Source organism: Erithacus rubecula (genome assembly GCF_903797595.1).
Source record: "Erithacus rubecula genome assembly, chromosome: 10".
NCBI classification, from domain to species: domain Eukaryota; kingdom Metazoa; phylum Chordata; class Aves; order Passeriformes; family Muscicapidae; genus Erithacus; species Erithacus rubecula.
The window spans coordinates 5,711,554-5,726,320 of NC_136662.1; the positions used below are offsets into that span (position 1 = coordinate 5,711,554).

At 36.0% G+C, this 14,767-nt stretch overlaps 1 protein-coding gene across 5 annotated transcripts in view; it reads right to left on the minus strand.

Annotated features, from left to right (window-relative positions):
* KCNT2 (potassium sodium-activated channel subfamily T member 2) overlaps positions 1–14,767 on the minus strand; it is a 109,736-nt gene that overhangs the window by 81,712 nt on the left and 13,257 nt on the right. For all 5 annotated transcript variants that reach the window (XM_079313484.1, XM_079313481.1, XM_079313483.1 and 2 more), the window contains exon 2: positions 472–551. In XM_079313484.1, the coding sequence (XP_079169610.1) occupies positions 472–551 (80 nt within the window). The remainder of the gene's footprint in view (positions 1–471; positions 552–14,767) is intronic.

The window sequence follows — 14,767 nt, forward strand, 5'->3', positions numbered from 1 at the left end:
AAGACTGTAAGCTAAGTTAGACAATAGGCTAATGACAAAGACTACATTTCTGAGGGGCCACATCCCCAAAAGTCTCTTTTCTAACTTTTTTTTCCGTGCAGATAAAGTTTGAAATTTTAGAAATACATAATAAAATAGAACACTTCAAAAAGCTGGGTACTTTTGCACTTTTTTCCTTTACCACCTTAAGTAACTTTGCTTTCTTTGTCCCAAGGTCACGACTTATCAATGAGCATTGCTGCCAGATCAATGCAAATTAGTCAACTTGATCACGACACAAAAATAAAATAATTATTTTATTTAACAATTCATTATGTCACTAATTATTCGATCCTGCACGAGCACACTATTTTCAAGTTTAAATATTTAAACTCAGAAGAAAATTAATAACTTCACTGTTGCCTTCAACTGCATTTGATTTTACTTAAAGTATTACAAATATGCTTAACAGAAATTAATCCAACTGCTTACTTGATCTTTGGTTTTTGATGAAGAAGAGCTTTAGCCTCTCTTTAAATGTATTTTCATTCATATAGAATTCAACTTGCACCCTGAAATAATAAAAAAAGTATTAATATTGGAAATGAAAGATAATAAACCAATATTTAAAAATAATTTGTTTCTCTAATCGTCTATTCTTGATATAAAACTGGAGAGACTTATAGTGAGTGCTCATCCAAAAGTTTAAGTGGTTGAATGACTAATGTTGAAAGTTTAAAAAAAACCAAACCAAATAAACAAAAAAAAAAAAACCACCACCAAGCAGAAGACCCTTTGTTTATCCCCTTTACATGCAGAATAATTTTCACATTACTTGGACAGTCTACACTGCAAAATAAGAAGGCTCTGTGCTTTTGGGATTTTCATTGAATGACCATTCTCTTATTTGCATCTTAGTAGGGAAGACTTCCCTACTTGATGTCCAGGTTAAGCCTCCCATCTCAATCAAACTTCCCTTCCTGTAAAAGTGACATTTTAATGATCCCTCTTTTTTCTACCTTGTTCATTTTTCTGTTAAATGTTCATGTCCCAGTCCACTTCTTTGTACTCACCTATAATCAAACCATCATGTACCAAACAAAATCACCCTCTCTGATCTTGTTTTTGTCACCATGAAATAGTGAGAGCTGAAAGCAAAATTATGTTGCAATCCCCCAATATTGCACAGAAAATAACTCTCCTCCTGATTATATTAAAGCATCAGGAACATCTTTCCTCCATTCCCTCAGATCTGCCTGGATATATTTCATCTTTCTGTCCCTCAGTGCAAACTGAGTACCACTCAATAGTTACACAGACTAGAAGAGAGAACTGCTGCAGGGACTGGCCAGGGAGGAAGGTGTGCATTAGTTCTGTAGAAACACTCAGGCTGTTCAGAGCTGTGGAACACCAGTGCTTGCTGGAAGATGAGAGCAGCATTAGTTTCATTCTCACTGAAGTCCCTGTTCTACCCACTTTACTCAATCTCCCCCCCTCAAGAAATGAATCTCTACCCCAGCACATCTGTGCTTTCCTGAGAAGCCAGAGCTCAGCTGGAGAAGGTGTATTATTGCTGAAGAGTAAAGTAACACCACACAAGTGAGTTACTTCCCTATGTCTCCTTTTCTCTGTAGATCATCATGTTTTGCACAGCTGCATGTACTTTTTCTGTTCATAAGCATGCTTGAACTTTATTTCAACATTTCTTCTCAGCAGTCTTTCAACAAATAACTGTACTTTCACCACTTGGTTTTATATGTAGTCATATTTTTCTAGCAGAATCCTGACTTTAGTTTTTTCCTCCTTGAATGTGAAGCCTTTAGCTCAAACAACTTTTTGTATGATATACAGTTATCTCTACAGTGTCTCTAAAATAGTTGTCTATTCCAGATATTTCTGTACACTTGCAAAATTGGAGAGTTGTTCACTTAAAGGCTTAGAGTGGATGGCATCTCAGGCAATGTGACTTTTCATGTCTGTTTATCACCAGATGTTTAGGCATATCACTTTGTAGGACAGGGTCATAAAAAGAAGGCTTTATGATTCACTCAGTGAAGTCAGTTAATTTTAACTAGTTATTGCCTTTGGTGTGTTTTATTGTAGTGTTCCTTGTAGGATGGGTAATTACACTACTTCCTATTCAGAGGAAGTACAAACACAACCTTATTTTTAAGAATCTATTTGCCAAGGTACTTACTGTCATTAATGCAGTGACAGTTTTAGTGGGAAACATCTCCCATGATTTGGCAGCTGCCACATGCTAACTGTACATACTTAATCTTCAAGGATATATTTCAGGAGGTAAACAAAGTGGCACAAGCTATTGAAGTAAGGGATGTTATTGAAAAGATGCATGGTGTTCCTTTTTTTTTTTTTTAACACATTCTGAATTAATCTGTCAGAGTTTTGGTAAGAAAATTTCAGTAATCACTTACTATGCAAAAGCAACAGGTTAACAGTGGGCCATGATTTAATGATAAAGAGGGAAGAGGATGTGGGAGCTAATCACCCTCCCATCACCAGCAACAGGAATTGCTGTGATAGCCTTCTAACAGCTGTCTACTTGGCTTTTCTTAGAAACCTGTGCTCACAGCAGACTGGGATTCCACAGTGCAGCAGTTTCCATGGCAAAATGGATTACAATTGCTGCTCATGCCAGTTCTGTGGCTCCTTCTCCCATCCCTGACTTTTTTAAACTTTAGTACAAACTGTAGAGACCTTCTCCATTTGCAGAAATACATTATCACACATCTATAATCAATGCACTTTCCTCATACTTTGGCTACCAGAGAATATTTCACTTTGTCTCTTGAAGGTTGCTATTTACTAAGTAAAGTATGAGTGGCTGAAGGAGCCCCTGGCAAGGACAGAAATCTCTAGATACAGCTTTTTCCAACACTGCTTTTTATTTCTAAGGAGAACACTCATTCTACTTGAATGTTTATTACAGTCTTTTAATGGTTAATATTTTACTTCAAGTATTTGCTCTTTTCTCTATTTTTCCCACTATGAAGTGTAACTCAGAAAAGGAGGCTTTTTGGAACCTACAAAAAATAAATTCTGATCACCCACTGAAATATTGAGAACATTTTGGAGCAGTACTAGTAAAGGGTTTGAACAAGATTTTTCTGGACTAAATTAGTACAAGTTATCAAGGATGTTTCAAGTGAGGGAGTGAAATTCTTGTGACACATTTATATAAAACTTGATTATTCTGTTGCAGGATATTTGAAACTTGATTCCAAGCAAGTGGTTTTGAAAAATGGCCCACCATGCAGATCAGGATGATAGTACATGTACATGCAGATCACCTGGCCTACAGAATAGATTTGGGTTTATTCTGTATTTAGAGTATAGTTTCAACAATTTGTGCTTCATGTTTATCTTCCTGTAAAAGACATTCCACCCTAACCAGAAGGAAGTCAAGCAGAAGGATTAAAATGCTATTCCTTAATGGTAATTAGAGAGAAAAATGGTTGATGAATACAAGGATTTTGTTTTTGCAAACAATTAACAGCTTCAGAAATTTTCAATACATTGAATATTCCATGAAAAGCTGGTTTTGAAAGTTAAAAGAACAGGTCTTATACTTTACTGACTCTTACCTCAGCTGTGTTGACAACACACGAATACCTGATGCACTTGTAGCAAAAACTACTGAAGTTGCATTATTGTCCTGAAAACACAGTGTGGTGTGTTAAAGCTCAATACTATTGGTACCGGTCTTCACAAGTTTAAGCTCAAAGAACAGTGATGTCACTGAAATAATTTCAAATCTTTCAAATTGTAAGAATAATCTTGAAGTACCCCAAGTCCAAGTACATGCTGCATTTTAATAATCCAGTTAAGATGAAATTTGAGAAGTACATTTTAATGTAATACAAAGTATAGCAGAAAAATCCTAATTCCTGTTAAGAACACTAATGTAGAGCACTACTGGTGGCTGTAAAACACTGGGACCAATTTGTCTGCTCTCTGACTACTTAACTCATTTTTCCTGCATTTTTCAATTACTATTTACAATGTCATTGTAACCCCAAAGCCATACTTTCCAAGAGTAACATTATTATCTTGCACCCTCAAAGCTACAAATTGTCTTTCTTTCATGTTAAAAAAACAGATTTGGCAGAAATAATCACTTCACAAATGAAAGTATGAGCTGGATTTCTCACTATGTGTATGCCAAGAGCTGTAAATGTTTATGCTTATTGATGTTGGAATCAAGAAAAGGTATTAAGTGTACAAACAGAGCCAGTCTGAAGAAAAATACTTCCATTTATTTAAATCCATCATTTTAGAAACTGTTATCTCGTATTTCCCTACAAAGAAGGCCTTGTAATAGAAAAAGAATATAGGATTTTTTAACTGGGATTTGCCAATTCAATATATGTGAAATCCTGTTAGATTTCAGGCCTGAAAGCTTATTATGTAGGGTATAGACAGGTGCTAAAAAATGAAGCACCTGAACTGCTAAAGTGAACTGCTATCATCACATCTTATTTTACTGCAATAAAAAAGGAAATAGATTCTTTTCTTATAGCTTTCATTAAAAGGATTAGTGTATTTTAAGGATGACTGTAATGGGTAACATTTCTGTTTGAAGTTTTGCAAGTTCTGAAACACTCAGAACTCTGTTTCAAAAGCACAGTAAGCACACTTACTGAAGGTGTTTGCCACGCATTGGGCTGATGAAATCTAACTTTTGCAATATGGTCCTGCACTTTCTTAAACATGATTCTAACAAGTGCAGAATACTTAAAACTGATAGGTATAAGGTCATTTTATGATAGGGATTTTTATCGGTTTAGAAGGAACAAATCATATAATATTTTGAAGAACTCTGCAGAACTGTGTTTGTGTAACATTTTCTTGCAGATTCTTTATGATATCTCACAATGGGCAACTACATGGCAGAACACAGGTTCCACAGGGATTTTTACTCAGAAGCTGCCTTTCATATCAGTGAATCTCAGTTAAACTCCTGAGTGATGTTTTTCCAGACATATCTATGTTCACCTGATTATGTAACTGAACATTAGCTTAACTAATAGATTTATAGATACCAGGTGTTACCAGAGTCACTGTAAATAATCCTCTGCATTAATGAAACAGAATAGCATAAACTGAGTTAATAACAAGCTATAAACTAAAGGATTAATGATGCATAAATAATCTTAGAGATTAGAACTGTATCTTGTGCTCAAATTCTTTTTAGTGTCTCTTATACATAAGTGCTGCTTTGATTGAAACAAAACTAAGACAGCATCAGAAAACTGGCCAAACCAAATTTTTCAGGTTGCACTAAGTAAAAATTTTTATCTGCAACCACAAAAAAATACCTTCCATGTCAAGGCAAACTTTTCCTTTACTTCACTGTTCAAACATCAAAATTCTAAAAAATACAGCCCTTAATTATCTTCCTTACAATTTAAATACATTTGTCTATATTTTTATGGATATAAATAGAAATAAAAATCAGAAATCTGATTGTAGCCAGCTTCATGCTCCTTTTAGCAACCAGCTGGCCTCAGTAATAAAGCTGTCTTTGTGAAACTGATACAGGTCTACGGCAGCAATTCAATATTACAGCAACAGACAGAGGAAATGACATTATCAAACATTCCTGCAGAAAATATCTTCATTTTTTCATTCTTTTGAAGGAAGGATTTTTAAGGGAAGACTAATAGCAAGAGATGAGAGTCAGCAGCAGGTAGTATGCATGCTTTTTAATCAATTAATAATACCTTTTCCTTAATCCCTTATTCACAGTCTTGCACATTCAGAAAGGAAATTATTATCTCATTCCTGCACTTATAAAAATCCAGCAAGAATTCACCATTCTAGTAATGGTGCAGAAATAAAAGAATTTACAATCTGTATTAATCATCATTAGAAATTTTCTTAAAGGAGAAAATACTATGATGCTTTACCATGGGAAAAAGAAATCTCTAAGGAGCTTCCCTCACACACCTTTTACTTTTTACTGCAAATATACTTTTTTGTTGCAAGTCTATAAGCTGAGGGGAGAAAGTTAATAAAACAAATGTGAATGATGCATTAAGAAATAGTGCACTTTGAAGTTAAAGTTTGAAAGAAAATACTGTAGGAAGATGCTTGATAAATTCAGTAGATTTTTTTTTAAAACACATTTTTCCGTACAAGGTGAGGAAATGGATATTTTAATATGTTTTTATTGCATGTAAAAATAGCTCTTTTTAACTTCTGTACAAAAATACTTCACATGTAGGATATATACAGCACAGAGCTGCTGCAATGAAAATCCATTATGCAAGGTTTTGTACTGGGTAAATCTGAGTAATGGGATATGCTACATAAACTTGATTCCAGGCACTGCTCAGTTTTATGGAGTTGTGCCAATTGACCAGACCTGAAGAGCAGGAAGGTTAACTTGTCACTTTTTTTTTCTTTTTATAATAGTGGCAACTACTTGTCAAAAAGAGACTTGAACCTAATTCACTGAAATCAAGCATTCTGTGGTAACTCCTTTCTGTCAGCCTGGGCTTAACTGTATTAGAACATAAAGATCAAAATACAAGGTAACCCATTGCAAGCTATTTTTTCATACTCTATTCCTCTCTAGCACAACTGCTCCTCCCCTATCAGTTGTGATCTTCTAACACAAAGATCCTCCTGTGCAACTCCAGCACTCTCCCTGTCCACAATTTACTGTCCACAGTCCTTTCATTCCACCTCCTCCATCCTCCAAATTTAAAAAAGCTTCCAGTTCCTCCTTCAACAGTTCCTTTTCTCTATTTCCTTGCAGATTTCACCCTTTCTTTCTTCCTCTGTGGAATTTACAGTTTCACTGTCTCCCTTGAAAACACTGAGGAAATGGCACACTGTCTCACCTGTGGGGCTTTTCCTTTGCTCTACTTCCCTACACAGACCTTTGCTTTCAACTTGCTTTTCTTCCTCACACTCTCACCATCTGGAATTGTAGCTCAGGCTCTGGGCTTTACTGCTCTTAAAGTTATCATTTCATGATTTTGAGAAATCTGTCTTTTGAGATGTTTATCTTTTCTCTTCTTTAATTATTCCATCAACTTTCAGTCTACTTCCACTATTGCACACTAGGGTAGCCAACAAATATCAAGGCTTTAATAAATTAACTCAGCAGCACTGCCTAAATGCCACATGGGCATCTCAGTTTTGGTGCTATGGCCCTTAAAAATCCTTCTTCCTCAAGCTAAACAAACTTAATGGTGACCACTTGTGAAAATATCCACTCTGTGTCCAAAAGACACGGATGGTAGTGAGGGAGTTGAGTCACTCCTACCCAAACACTTAACATGTGATGTTATTTCTCTGTAGATATTATTTTAGTAAGTTTTGATTCATTTTGCTCCCCATTTAACACTTTTCTCTTACAAAGCAAGAAGTAAACAGGATGAGGGACATTGTCATGGAGATTATCCAGATAAAGATAGAAACAGGTGTTCAGAGAAATAACAGCCTTAAACTGTTCTGGTAGATTTTGTTATGTCTAAAGTATTAGATGAATAAAAATCTTAGAGACTCACTGCTTACTTTAGATATGGCAGTTTACCAGCCCATACACCTTTTTTACACATAAGAAATACCTGTGAATGAATGTGCCATCTTTGCTTGTTTTCTTGTTTGGTTGGTTTGGGGGGTTTTTGTGTAGGTGTGTTAGTCCAGAGTTTAAATCAGCAAAAGACACCCTGTGAACTTTGGTCTCCTGTTAACAAGAGAAAGGATAAACCCATGTCTTGACCTCAAGAAAATGCTGAACAAACTCTTCTTCCTTTGGTGCCTTGCAAGTGACTCGAATTGGCTTCTGATTACCACAGAAACTCAAATCACTATTTACTTAAACTCTGCTTCTCCTCTCTAAGTCTCTGACTGCTCTGTTCCTTCTCTTCTGTAAGTTATCTTTTACTTAAAATTTTTCAGAATTTCATCTTTTCAAAAATAGCAAGTAGAACAAGGCTGAGAGCCTTGGTATCCTCACAGATTAGATGGACAATCTCAGTTTTATTTTTACTTTGAAATTAAGAGATTTAATTTTCTGAAATCACAGCAGAAGGAAGAAGTAAAAAAGCAGACGGGTAGAAAAATTAAAAAAAAAGGAACAAAAACTTTGTGGGTGAATTCCAATCTGTCATTTTTAAGTATTACATGGCCAAGTGTAAAACATCATTTTAAATAAATTTCATTAATATGTTACCTGAAACCAGAACCCTCTTCCTAGTAGTTTTGATCCAATGTACACTGAGATTAATGAAATATTCTATTCACTTAAAGCTGAGTAAAATAATCAAATAGTAAAAATATTCAAACCAGATATTTTACTATTGCTTTAAGTATTTAATCAGCATTTTTCTCCCAAGAGAAAGGTATTTTTCTTTCTATGTCTACTGTACAATGCATTTTACATAAAACTGGAAGGTCAGTATGAGATTCAATGGAGCATATCTACATATTGATTTTAATATAATTCCACAGCTTTTTATTGTCACCATCTTGTTCTATTATTACTTCTGTTTGCTAGCTTTTCTTCTTTTGTTCTTTTTTACTGTATTATGCTAGTTATACTTGGCAGTCTTCAATTATAGCCAACAATTTATTCAGTGTTTCCTGAAACAAATGCACAGTATAATTACATCAAGTCAGAAAAACAAATTTCAAAGGCTTTGGGGTTTTTTCCAAATTCAAATATTGGGATTTAGTAAGCTATTCTACATTTTTTCCAATGACATAGTAAATTATGGGGGAGTATTAGCTGCACCTACTCAAAAGGAAATGGAACTTTATGAAAAATAATATTAAACCAAAGCAGTGTGAATTTACATCGTCTTATACAGTCTTACCCACTGATTAACATTTCATAAGGAGAGAATTTTCAGAAATGCAATGTTCTAAGATAGAAATGTCAACATGTCATGTCAAAAACATATCCCTTTTTTCCCTCTGAAAATTGTTTTGTTCAATGAGGTAATTATATTTTATACTTTCTTTACTGTTCTTTAAGTAGAAAATAGACTTGGTTTTTCCAAGAAAAATGCATTCATCAACCAAAGTACTGTTTTGTTTTCATTTCAATTTTAGAACTAGCTGAGATTTTTGACCCAATTAAAACAGAATGTGCCTTCTGTATTTCCTGGGATGTTATAATAATGATGCCTCAAAACCTGATTCACATAATTCCCTCAAAAACTATTCACTGTTCTGCAGAAAAAAATCTTGCAGGTAAAATTCACCTCCAGTGTAAGTTTGGTACTCAGTCTACAACTCACCTTTGCACATTCTGCAAAGGCAATCCAGGTATGAGCTAAATTTTCAGATATCAGTGGACTTATTGTCAAGTCACAGGAAAGTAAGCAGTGAAATTCCTAAGACACAATAACCTTCATGTATTTAGATTTGATTTAACCAGAATGAAGTTTCAGTCTTCAGTGCTCTCATCTGCAGTCTGTGTGTGCATCTCCACACCTGTGATACACACATCTTTGGTTCTGATTATTTGACCTCTTGGCTGCTCCTCCAGCTCAGGAGATGCGAAGGAAGAAGAGCGCTCAATTTCACTCCCTGTTACCACCTTTGCCACTTACTCCTTTCCTCCCATCCCTAATCCTCACAACTTCCTCCTGCCACCCCCCAGCTGTCAGAGAAGTGCTTTGTCACCTCCTCATCCCCTCTGGAGAGGGATATGATGAGTGTGGAATAAGTGCCAAAGCTGCTCTCCAGGGCCCTCTGCAGCAGAGCTGCTCAGAGCAGCTCACACGGCACAAACAAGGCTGGCTGAGAAGTGCTATGTGGAAGCTAAATCCTTGTACATACCCACAACACAATGTAAACATTTATATAGGACTGACAAGTTAAGATTATTGTATACTTCCACAGAAATTGCATGAAAACTGTGCTTGACAGGTGCCTTGTAGTGCAACAGAGTGTAAATAAGTCTGGCAGTCCAAATCACAATTGTAGCAGTAATCCACAAAGGCCAAAATGATAGCACTTATTATTTCTCCAGTTGTGTCTTTAAAAAAACCCCACAACTATAAGACAGACAAACAGAAACATAAAAGCATGAGAAAAAAATGTTACAAAGGAGTCCTAGGGAGCAACCACCACAAAAAGGCTTAAGCACAGTTTGGTGGAAGCAGTAGCAAAGCCTTACGATGTGGCAAATAAAAGCAGCTCCCCAGGATTTCAGCATCTGTAGTAGCAAACACAAAGTGTCATCGGGCTCAGGCTGCTGGAACAGAGGGGCACAAAGTTCCCTTTCTCCTGCAGCCTGCAGAGCAGCAAAGAGCAGCCCTGAGAGGAGCACAGGACCAAACCCTGGGCTTTGGTTTGAGCTCACTATTAGAGAGTTGCTGTCAGTCTGGCAATGCAGAGGGGCTCAGGACATCAGCTGTATGACTGATAAACTTGCAGGCAAGGGGATACACAACTTGGGAAAAGAGTGTGTGTGTGTGTGTGTGTGAGTGCGTGTGTGTTCAGCATGGACTCTTTTTGAAGTACAGATTCAGAATCTCTGCAGAAGCAGCAAAATAATTAAGGATTAGACAGCTGCATGCCTTCACTTAATCAATCATCTGTTGGATACCTATTAGGCTTTCAGGACAGTCATCTAGGCAGTTTTTAGTTTACAGAGGCAGTAGCTGTTTAATTTACATTTAGAACTAGACAGTTGTTTATTTATGAACATTTAGTTCACTGTTCTCAACAAGGCAATTGTTTGCCAGCTATCATTAAATCTATCAGTAGTGCCCAACCAACACTTGATTTGCTCATTACCAGATAAACCACCAGTACAGATTTGTGTACAAACCAGATATAAACTCCAAGTTACCCAAATCAGGTTGTGCTGACTGTTGGCAGACAGCAATAGGCACATTGTCAAGTTAGGATGCTGTTTTATGACCAGTGGAAGAAGCTGCCATCTGTACAAGTGAGGGAGGGTGTCTCTACTCACACCCCTACAAATGGGTGATTTCTAGATTAGTCTGACTGGGACTTTGCTCTAATTGGAGACTGACTATATTCTTTCCTTCGGAGATTTTCAGTCAGATCAGATCTATGATTGTAGAGGGTGATGTTCATAGAACTGCATTCCTAAGTGTGATCACAGAGGAAGTTTTTGCAGAACACATCATCTTTTTACTTGACCATGTTAATAATCATCCATTCAAAGTGCTTTTCACAAACACAAGTTACTCCTGTCTAAGATGCTACAGATGTTTCTCTGCAACCTCTCCTTATTGACACTGCCCGTAAATGTTAACTAATAGAAAAACTCCAGAGCACATTTTAGCACTTCAGAACACAGCACATGGACCACTTGGGTGTCACTGGGAAAATGCTGATTCCAATAATAACTATATTGATAGCAAGAACAAAGTTAATATGGAAATGTGTGGAAATAAGTGTTGATGGAGGGAAATGTTCAAAAAGGGAGTATACCAGAATGAGGCTATACTAAAATAATATATTACAACAGTGTTTCACTTGCTCTGCTCTTACATTATTTCCTCTTATCTCTTACCACTCTTCTAAATGAATGACCAAACAGACCAGTTCATTCTACTAAATAACAGACTAAGTCTGCCTTTGTGCAGATACTCTTCAATTTTAAAGAGAAATCGAATCGAGCAAAGATAAATATGGCTGGCCAATAAAAAAAAACATACTATAAGAGCTTTCACCCTTTTAACAACAGCATTTAGAAAACTTAGAATCTTAAATTTCAGCTGTGTGAATTTACACCATCAAATGAAACAGCATTATACACAGCAAGCTTACTAAAATAAAGCATTCTGTAATCCCCTATTTTAATTTGTAGTGTTTATAAAATCAAAATTGATCCTTTTGCAGGCATAGTCAGAAGTGCAAGTCAGACGTACAAGAAGATGCACAAACACACTATTCCCAAAAGGAGGCTTTTACAGGTCCTATTTTTGTGCTAAACTGATTCTGGAGAAGCTGCAGTCACCCGGAGTCAATAACCAAATCCCCTGTCCCACGCCACTGCACAAACACAAATCTACACCTGAAGGCGATCGAGCCACGGCTCTGCCCAGGGGAAGGCTGTGCTCCATTTATTGCTGTAATCTTGGCCATTTTTCCTGCATTCATTCTTCCATTTCCCTGTTTGCTGTCTTCAAATGATTTTCAAAAACAAAGCCAACCTCAAAACCCTCTAACAGTCTCTCAAGAGTCATGTATCTTCCATATTAAGGGTAGTTCAGTACCCTGAATTTTCCACTGCTCAATTCATATTTGATCTATATATCCTGGTCCTGTGCCCCATCTACTTGCTGCACATGGCTTGACTTTTGCCCCACTCTTTTTGAGAGGGGAATCCTGTGCTGTTTCTCTACAGTGACTAGGCTCCAATACCAGACACTGAGTTGACATATTTTGTAACCACAATATTATAGATAAGAGTAAAGTTAAAAATAGCAGGTAAATAAAATCACGGCAAAAGGCGAATCAAAATATTCTCATCATGTGCATTGAGAATGACAAAAATATAAGTACTAGTTAGCATGTCAACAAGAGATGAAAAAAGAATAAATGGCACCCATGCCAAGATCTACAAGTTGGATTAGCCTGGGAACAAACTAAGAATGAAGCAAATGACAGATATAAATAGACTATGAGCTGTAGCACTCTGCTCCATTATGAGATAATTGGGAGAGATAGATAAGGGGGAAGTCTAAAGCGAACATCATGTACTAAAATTTTTATAAGGCATTTCAAAAGGTTCTCTGGAGATTGATACTGAAGGTAAAAAAATCACATGCTCATACAAAGGAAAAGAAGTAAACAAAAAAAAAAGTAAAATAAACATGTTATGATATAACATAAAGTGAGCACCTATCCTCAGTAAAAATACTGTATAAATTGTAGAAATAAGCCATTTTTTTGTATTTTAATATAATCAATCAGCTTAAAAGTCACAGAGGAAAAGTACCTACTGAATAAGGAGGTAGAAACTTGAAAAAAAATACAGCACAAACCCCTGTATCATAAAGGAATGTACAGATAGAACAGAGAGCCTTCCAACAGAATAAAACAGTAATTTCTTATTGACATAGCAAAGCAGAGACTGGTTGCACCTATAAAGCAGATATAAAGCAAAGCAAAATTAATCTTTATTTGCCTTGAAACCAGAGAATAAGAACACTAAACCAACAGCATTTAATAAATATTTTATCAAATTGTATACATCTTAGTTGAACTCAAAGGAATTATAAATCCATATACTTCACTCTCTTTCTATTAATTGTTTAGGCAAAAAATGTGTTCATCCATATCTATTAACCAGACTCTGACCTCTGTGCATCTGGTCATAGAGATGCTAAAAAAACCCATATACATTTCCCTCCTAAGGAGACATATCCTGCTCCACTAAATGAGATTTTTGCTGTTTGTCTCACCACAGGTTAAGAATTCCCCTTCATATCTCATAAAGCAGAAGCAGAGGAAAGAACTTTGACTTGTGCTCACTTTTCAATCTTCATCCCTTTGTTATAAGGAAACTAGTCTACTTCAGTAACTCTTCAAGCTCAGGTTTCCTGGTATTATACTGCATGCACCCTATCCTAGGATTTTATCTTGTAATGCAAATGGAGGGTAATATCTTTTTTACAAGGAAAGGGAAAAGAAATATGAACAATTTCCAGGATTGTGTGACTTGGAAAATCAAAGAGTTCCAAGCCCATTCATAATTTTTCTTCCCTTCCTAATAGCTCTATCCATCTTTCCCTCCTGGTACCTCTGTGGCTGAACTAAGGGTCTGAAATTGCATTGTGCAGACTTCAGCTGAAGTCTGAAAAATTACCTGAAAGGCAGTGCAATGCTCAGGGCTTGCAGTTTACCAACTCCACTGGAAGTGCAGGAAGACAATGGTTATGTTGCTACCTACATTTTACACATCTAATCCACTCATTTTATCATAGGTACTTATGAGCAAACATGGCCTTCTCTTGCATGTTTTTGATTCAAATCCCTGCTGTAGCCTGCGATTCTCACATTGTCTGTGGTCAGTTGCTTATTTCAGCACTCTACTTTTCAGCTCTAAAAGGTTCCCACAAAAAACTACAAGGAGATAAAAGTTATAAAATCATGCTCTCATACCTCAGAGTGCTGTGAAATGTACATCATAATCACTAAAATGTGAATAAAACAGTCTCAGTTAAAATGACGGAGTGTAAAATGCCTTGTCTTCAAAATGCTCCAGATTCTTCTCACTAATGAAGCCGTGCAATAATGGCTGACTTGGGGGAATTTGATGAGAAAGCTGTAGCCAATTCAGTCTAGACTCAGATATTAAATAAATTAGTCTACCTGGAGTTTTGGTTTTGTTTTTCTCAGATTTTTTTTTTTTTTTTTTTTTTGCAATTCTGCACAGTTAAAAAGGAAATTAGTATAATTTATCAATAGAATAATTTTATTCCGGTTGACTGTATTGAACTATTTCTCCTCTGGAAATGGAAAAGAGTATTTCAGATATATTCAAATACACTGTTAAATAGCATTCCTACTGTATTTATGGAGTCTATTTATGCCAGTATTTCAGCACTTATTTGCAATCCCACTTATGCTGCCATATAATGGCTGAGATGATCAAATACCAGTGGGAAATTTTATATACCACTCTGGCTTCTCTCTACCATGCCTTTAAAAATCATCAAATTTTCAATGAAGCTACTGAATTAACTTTAAACACATATGGCTACATTTTTTTTATTCTGAAGATCAACTTGACATGTAATTTTATTTTTTATGCTTATCT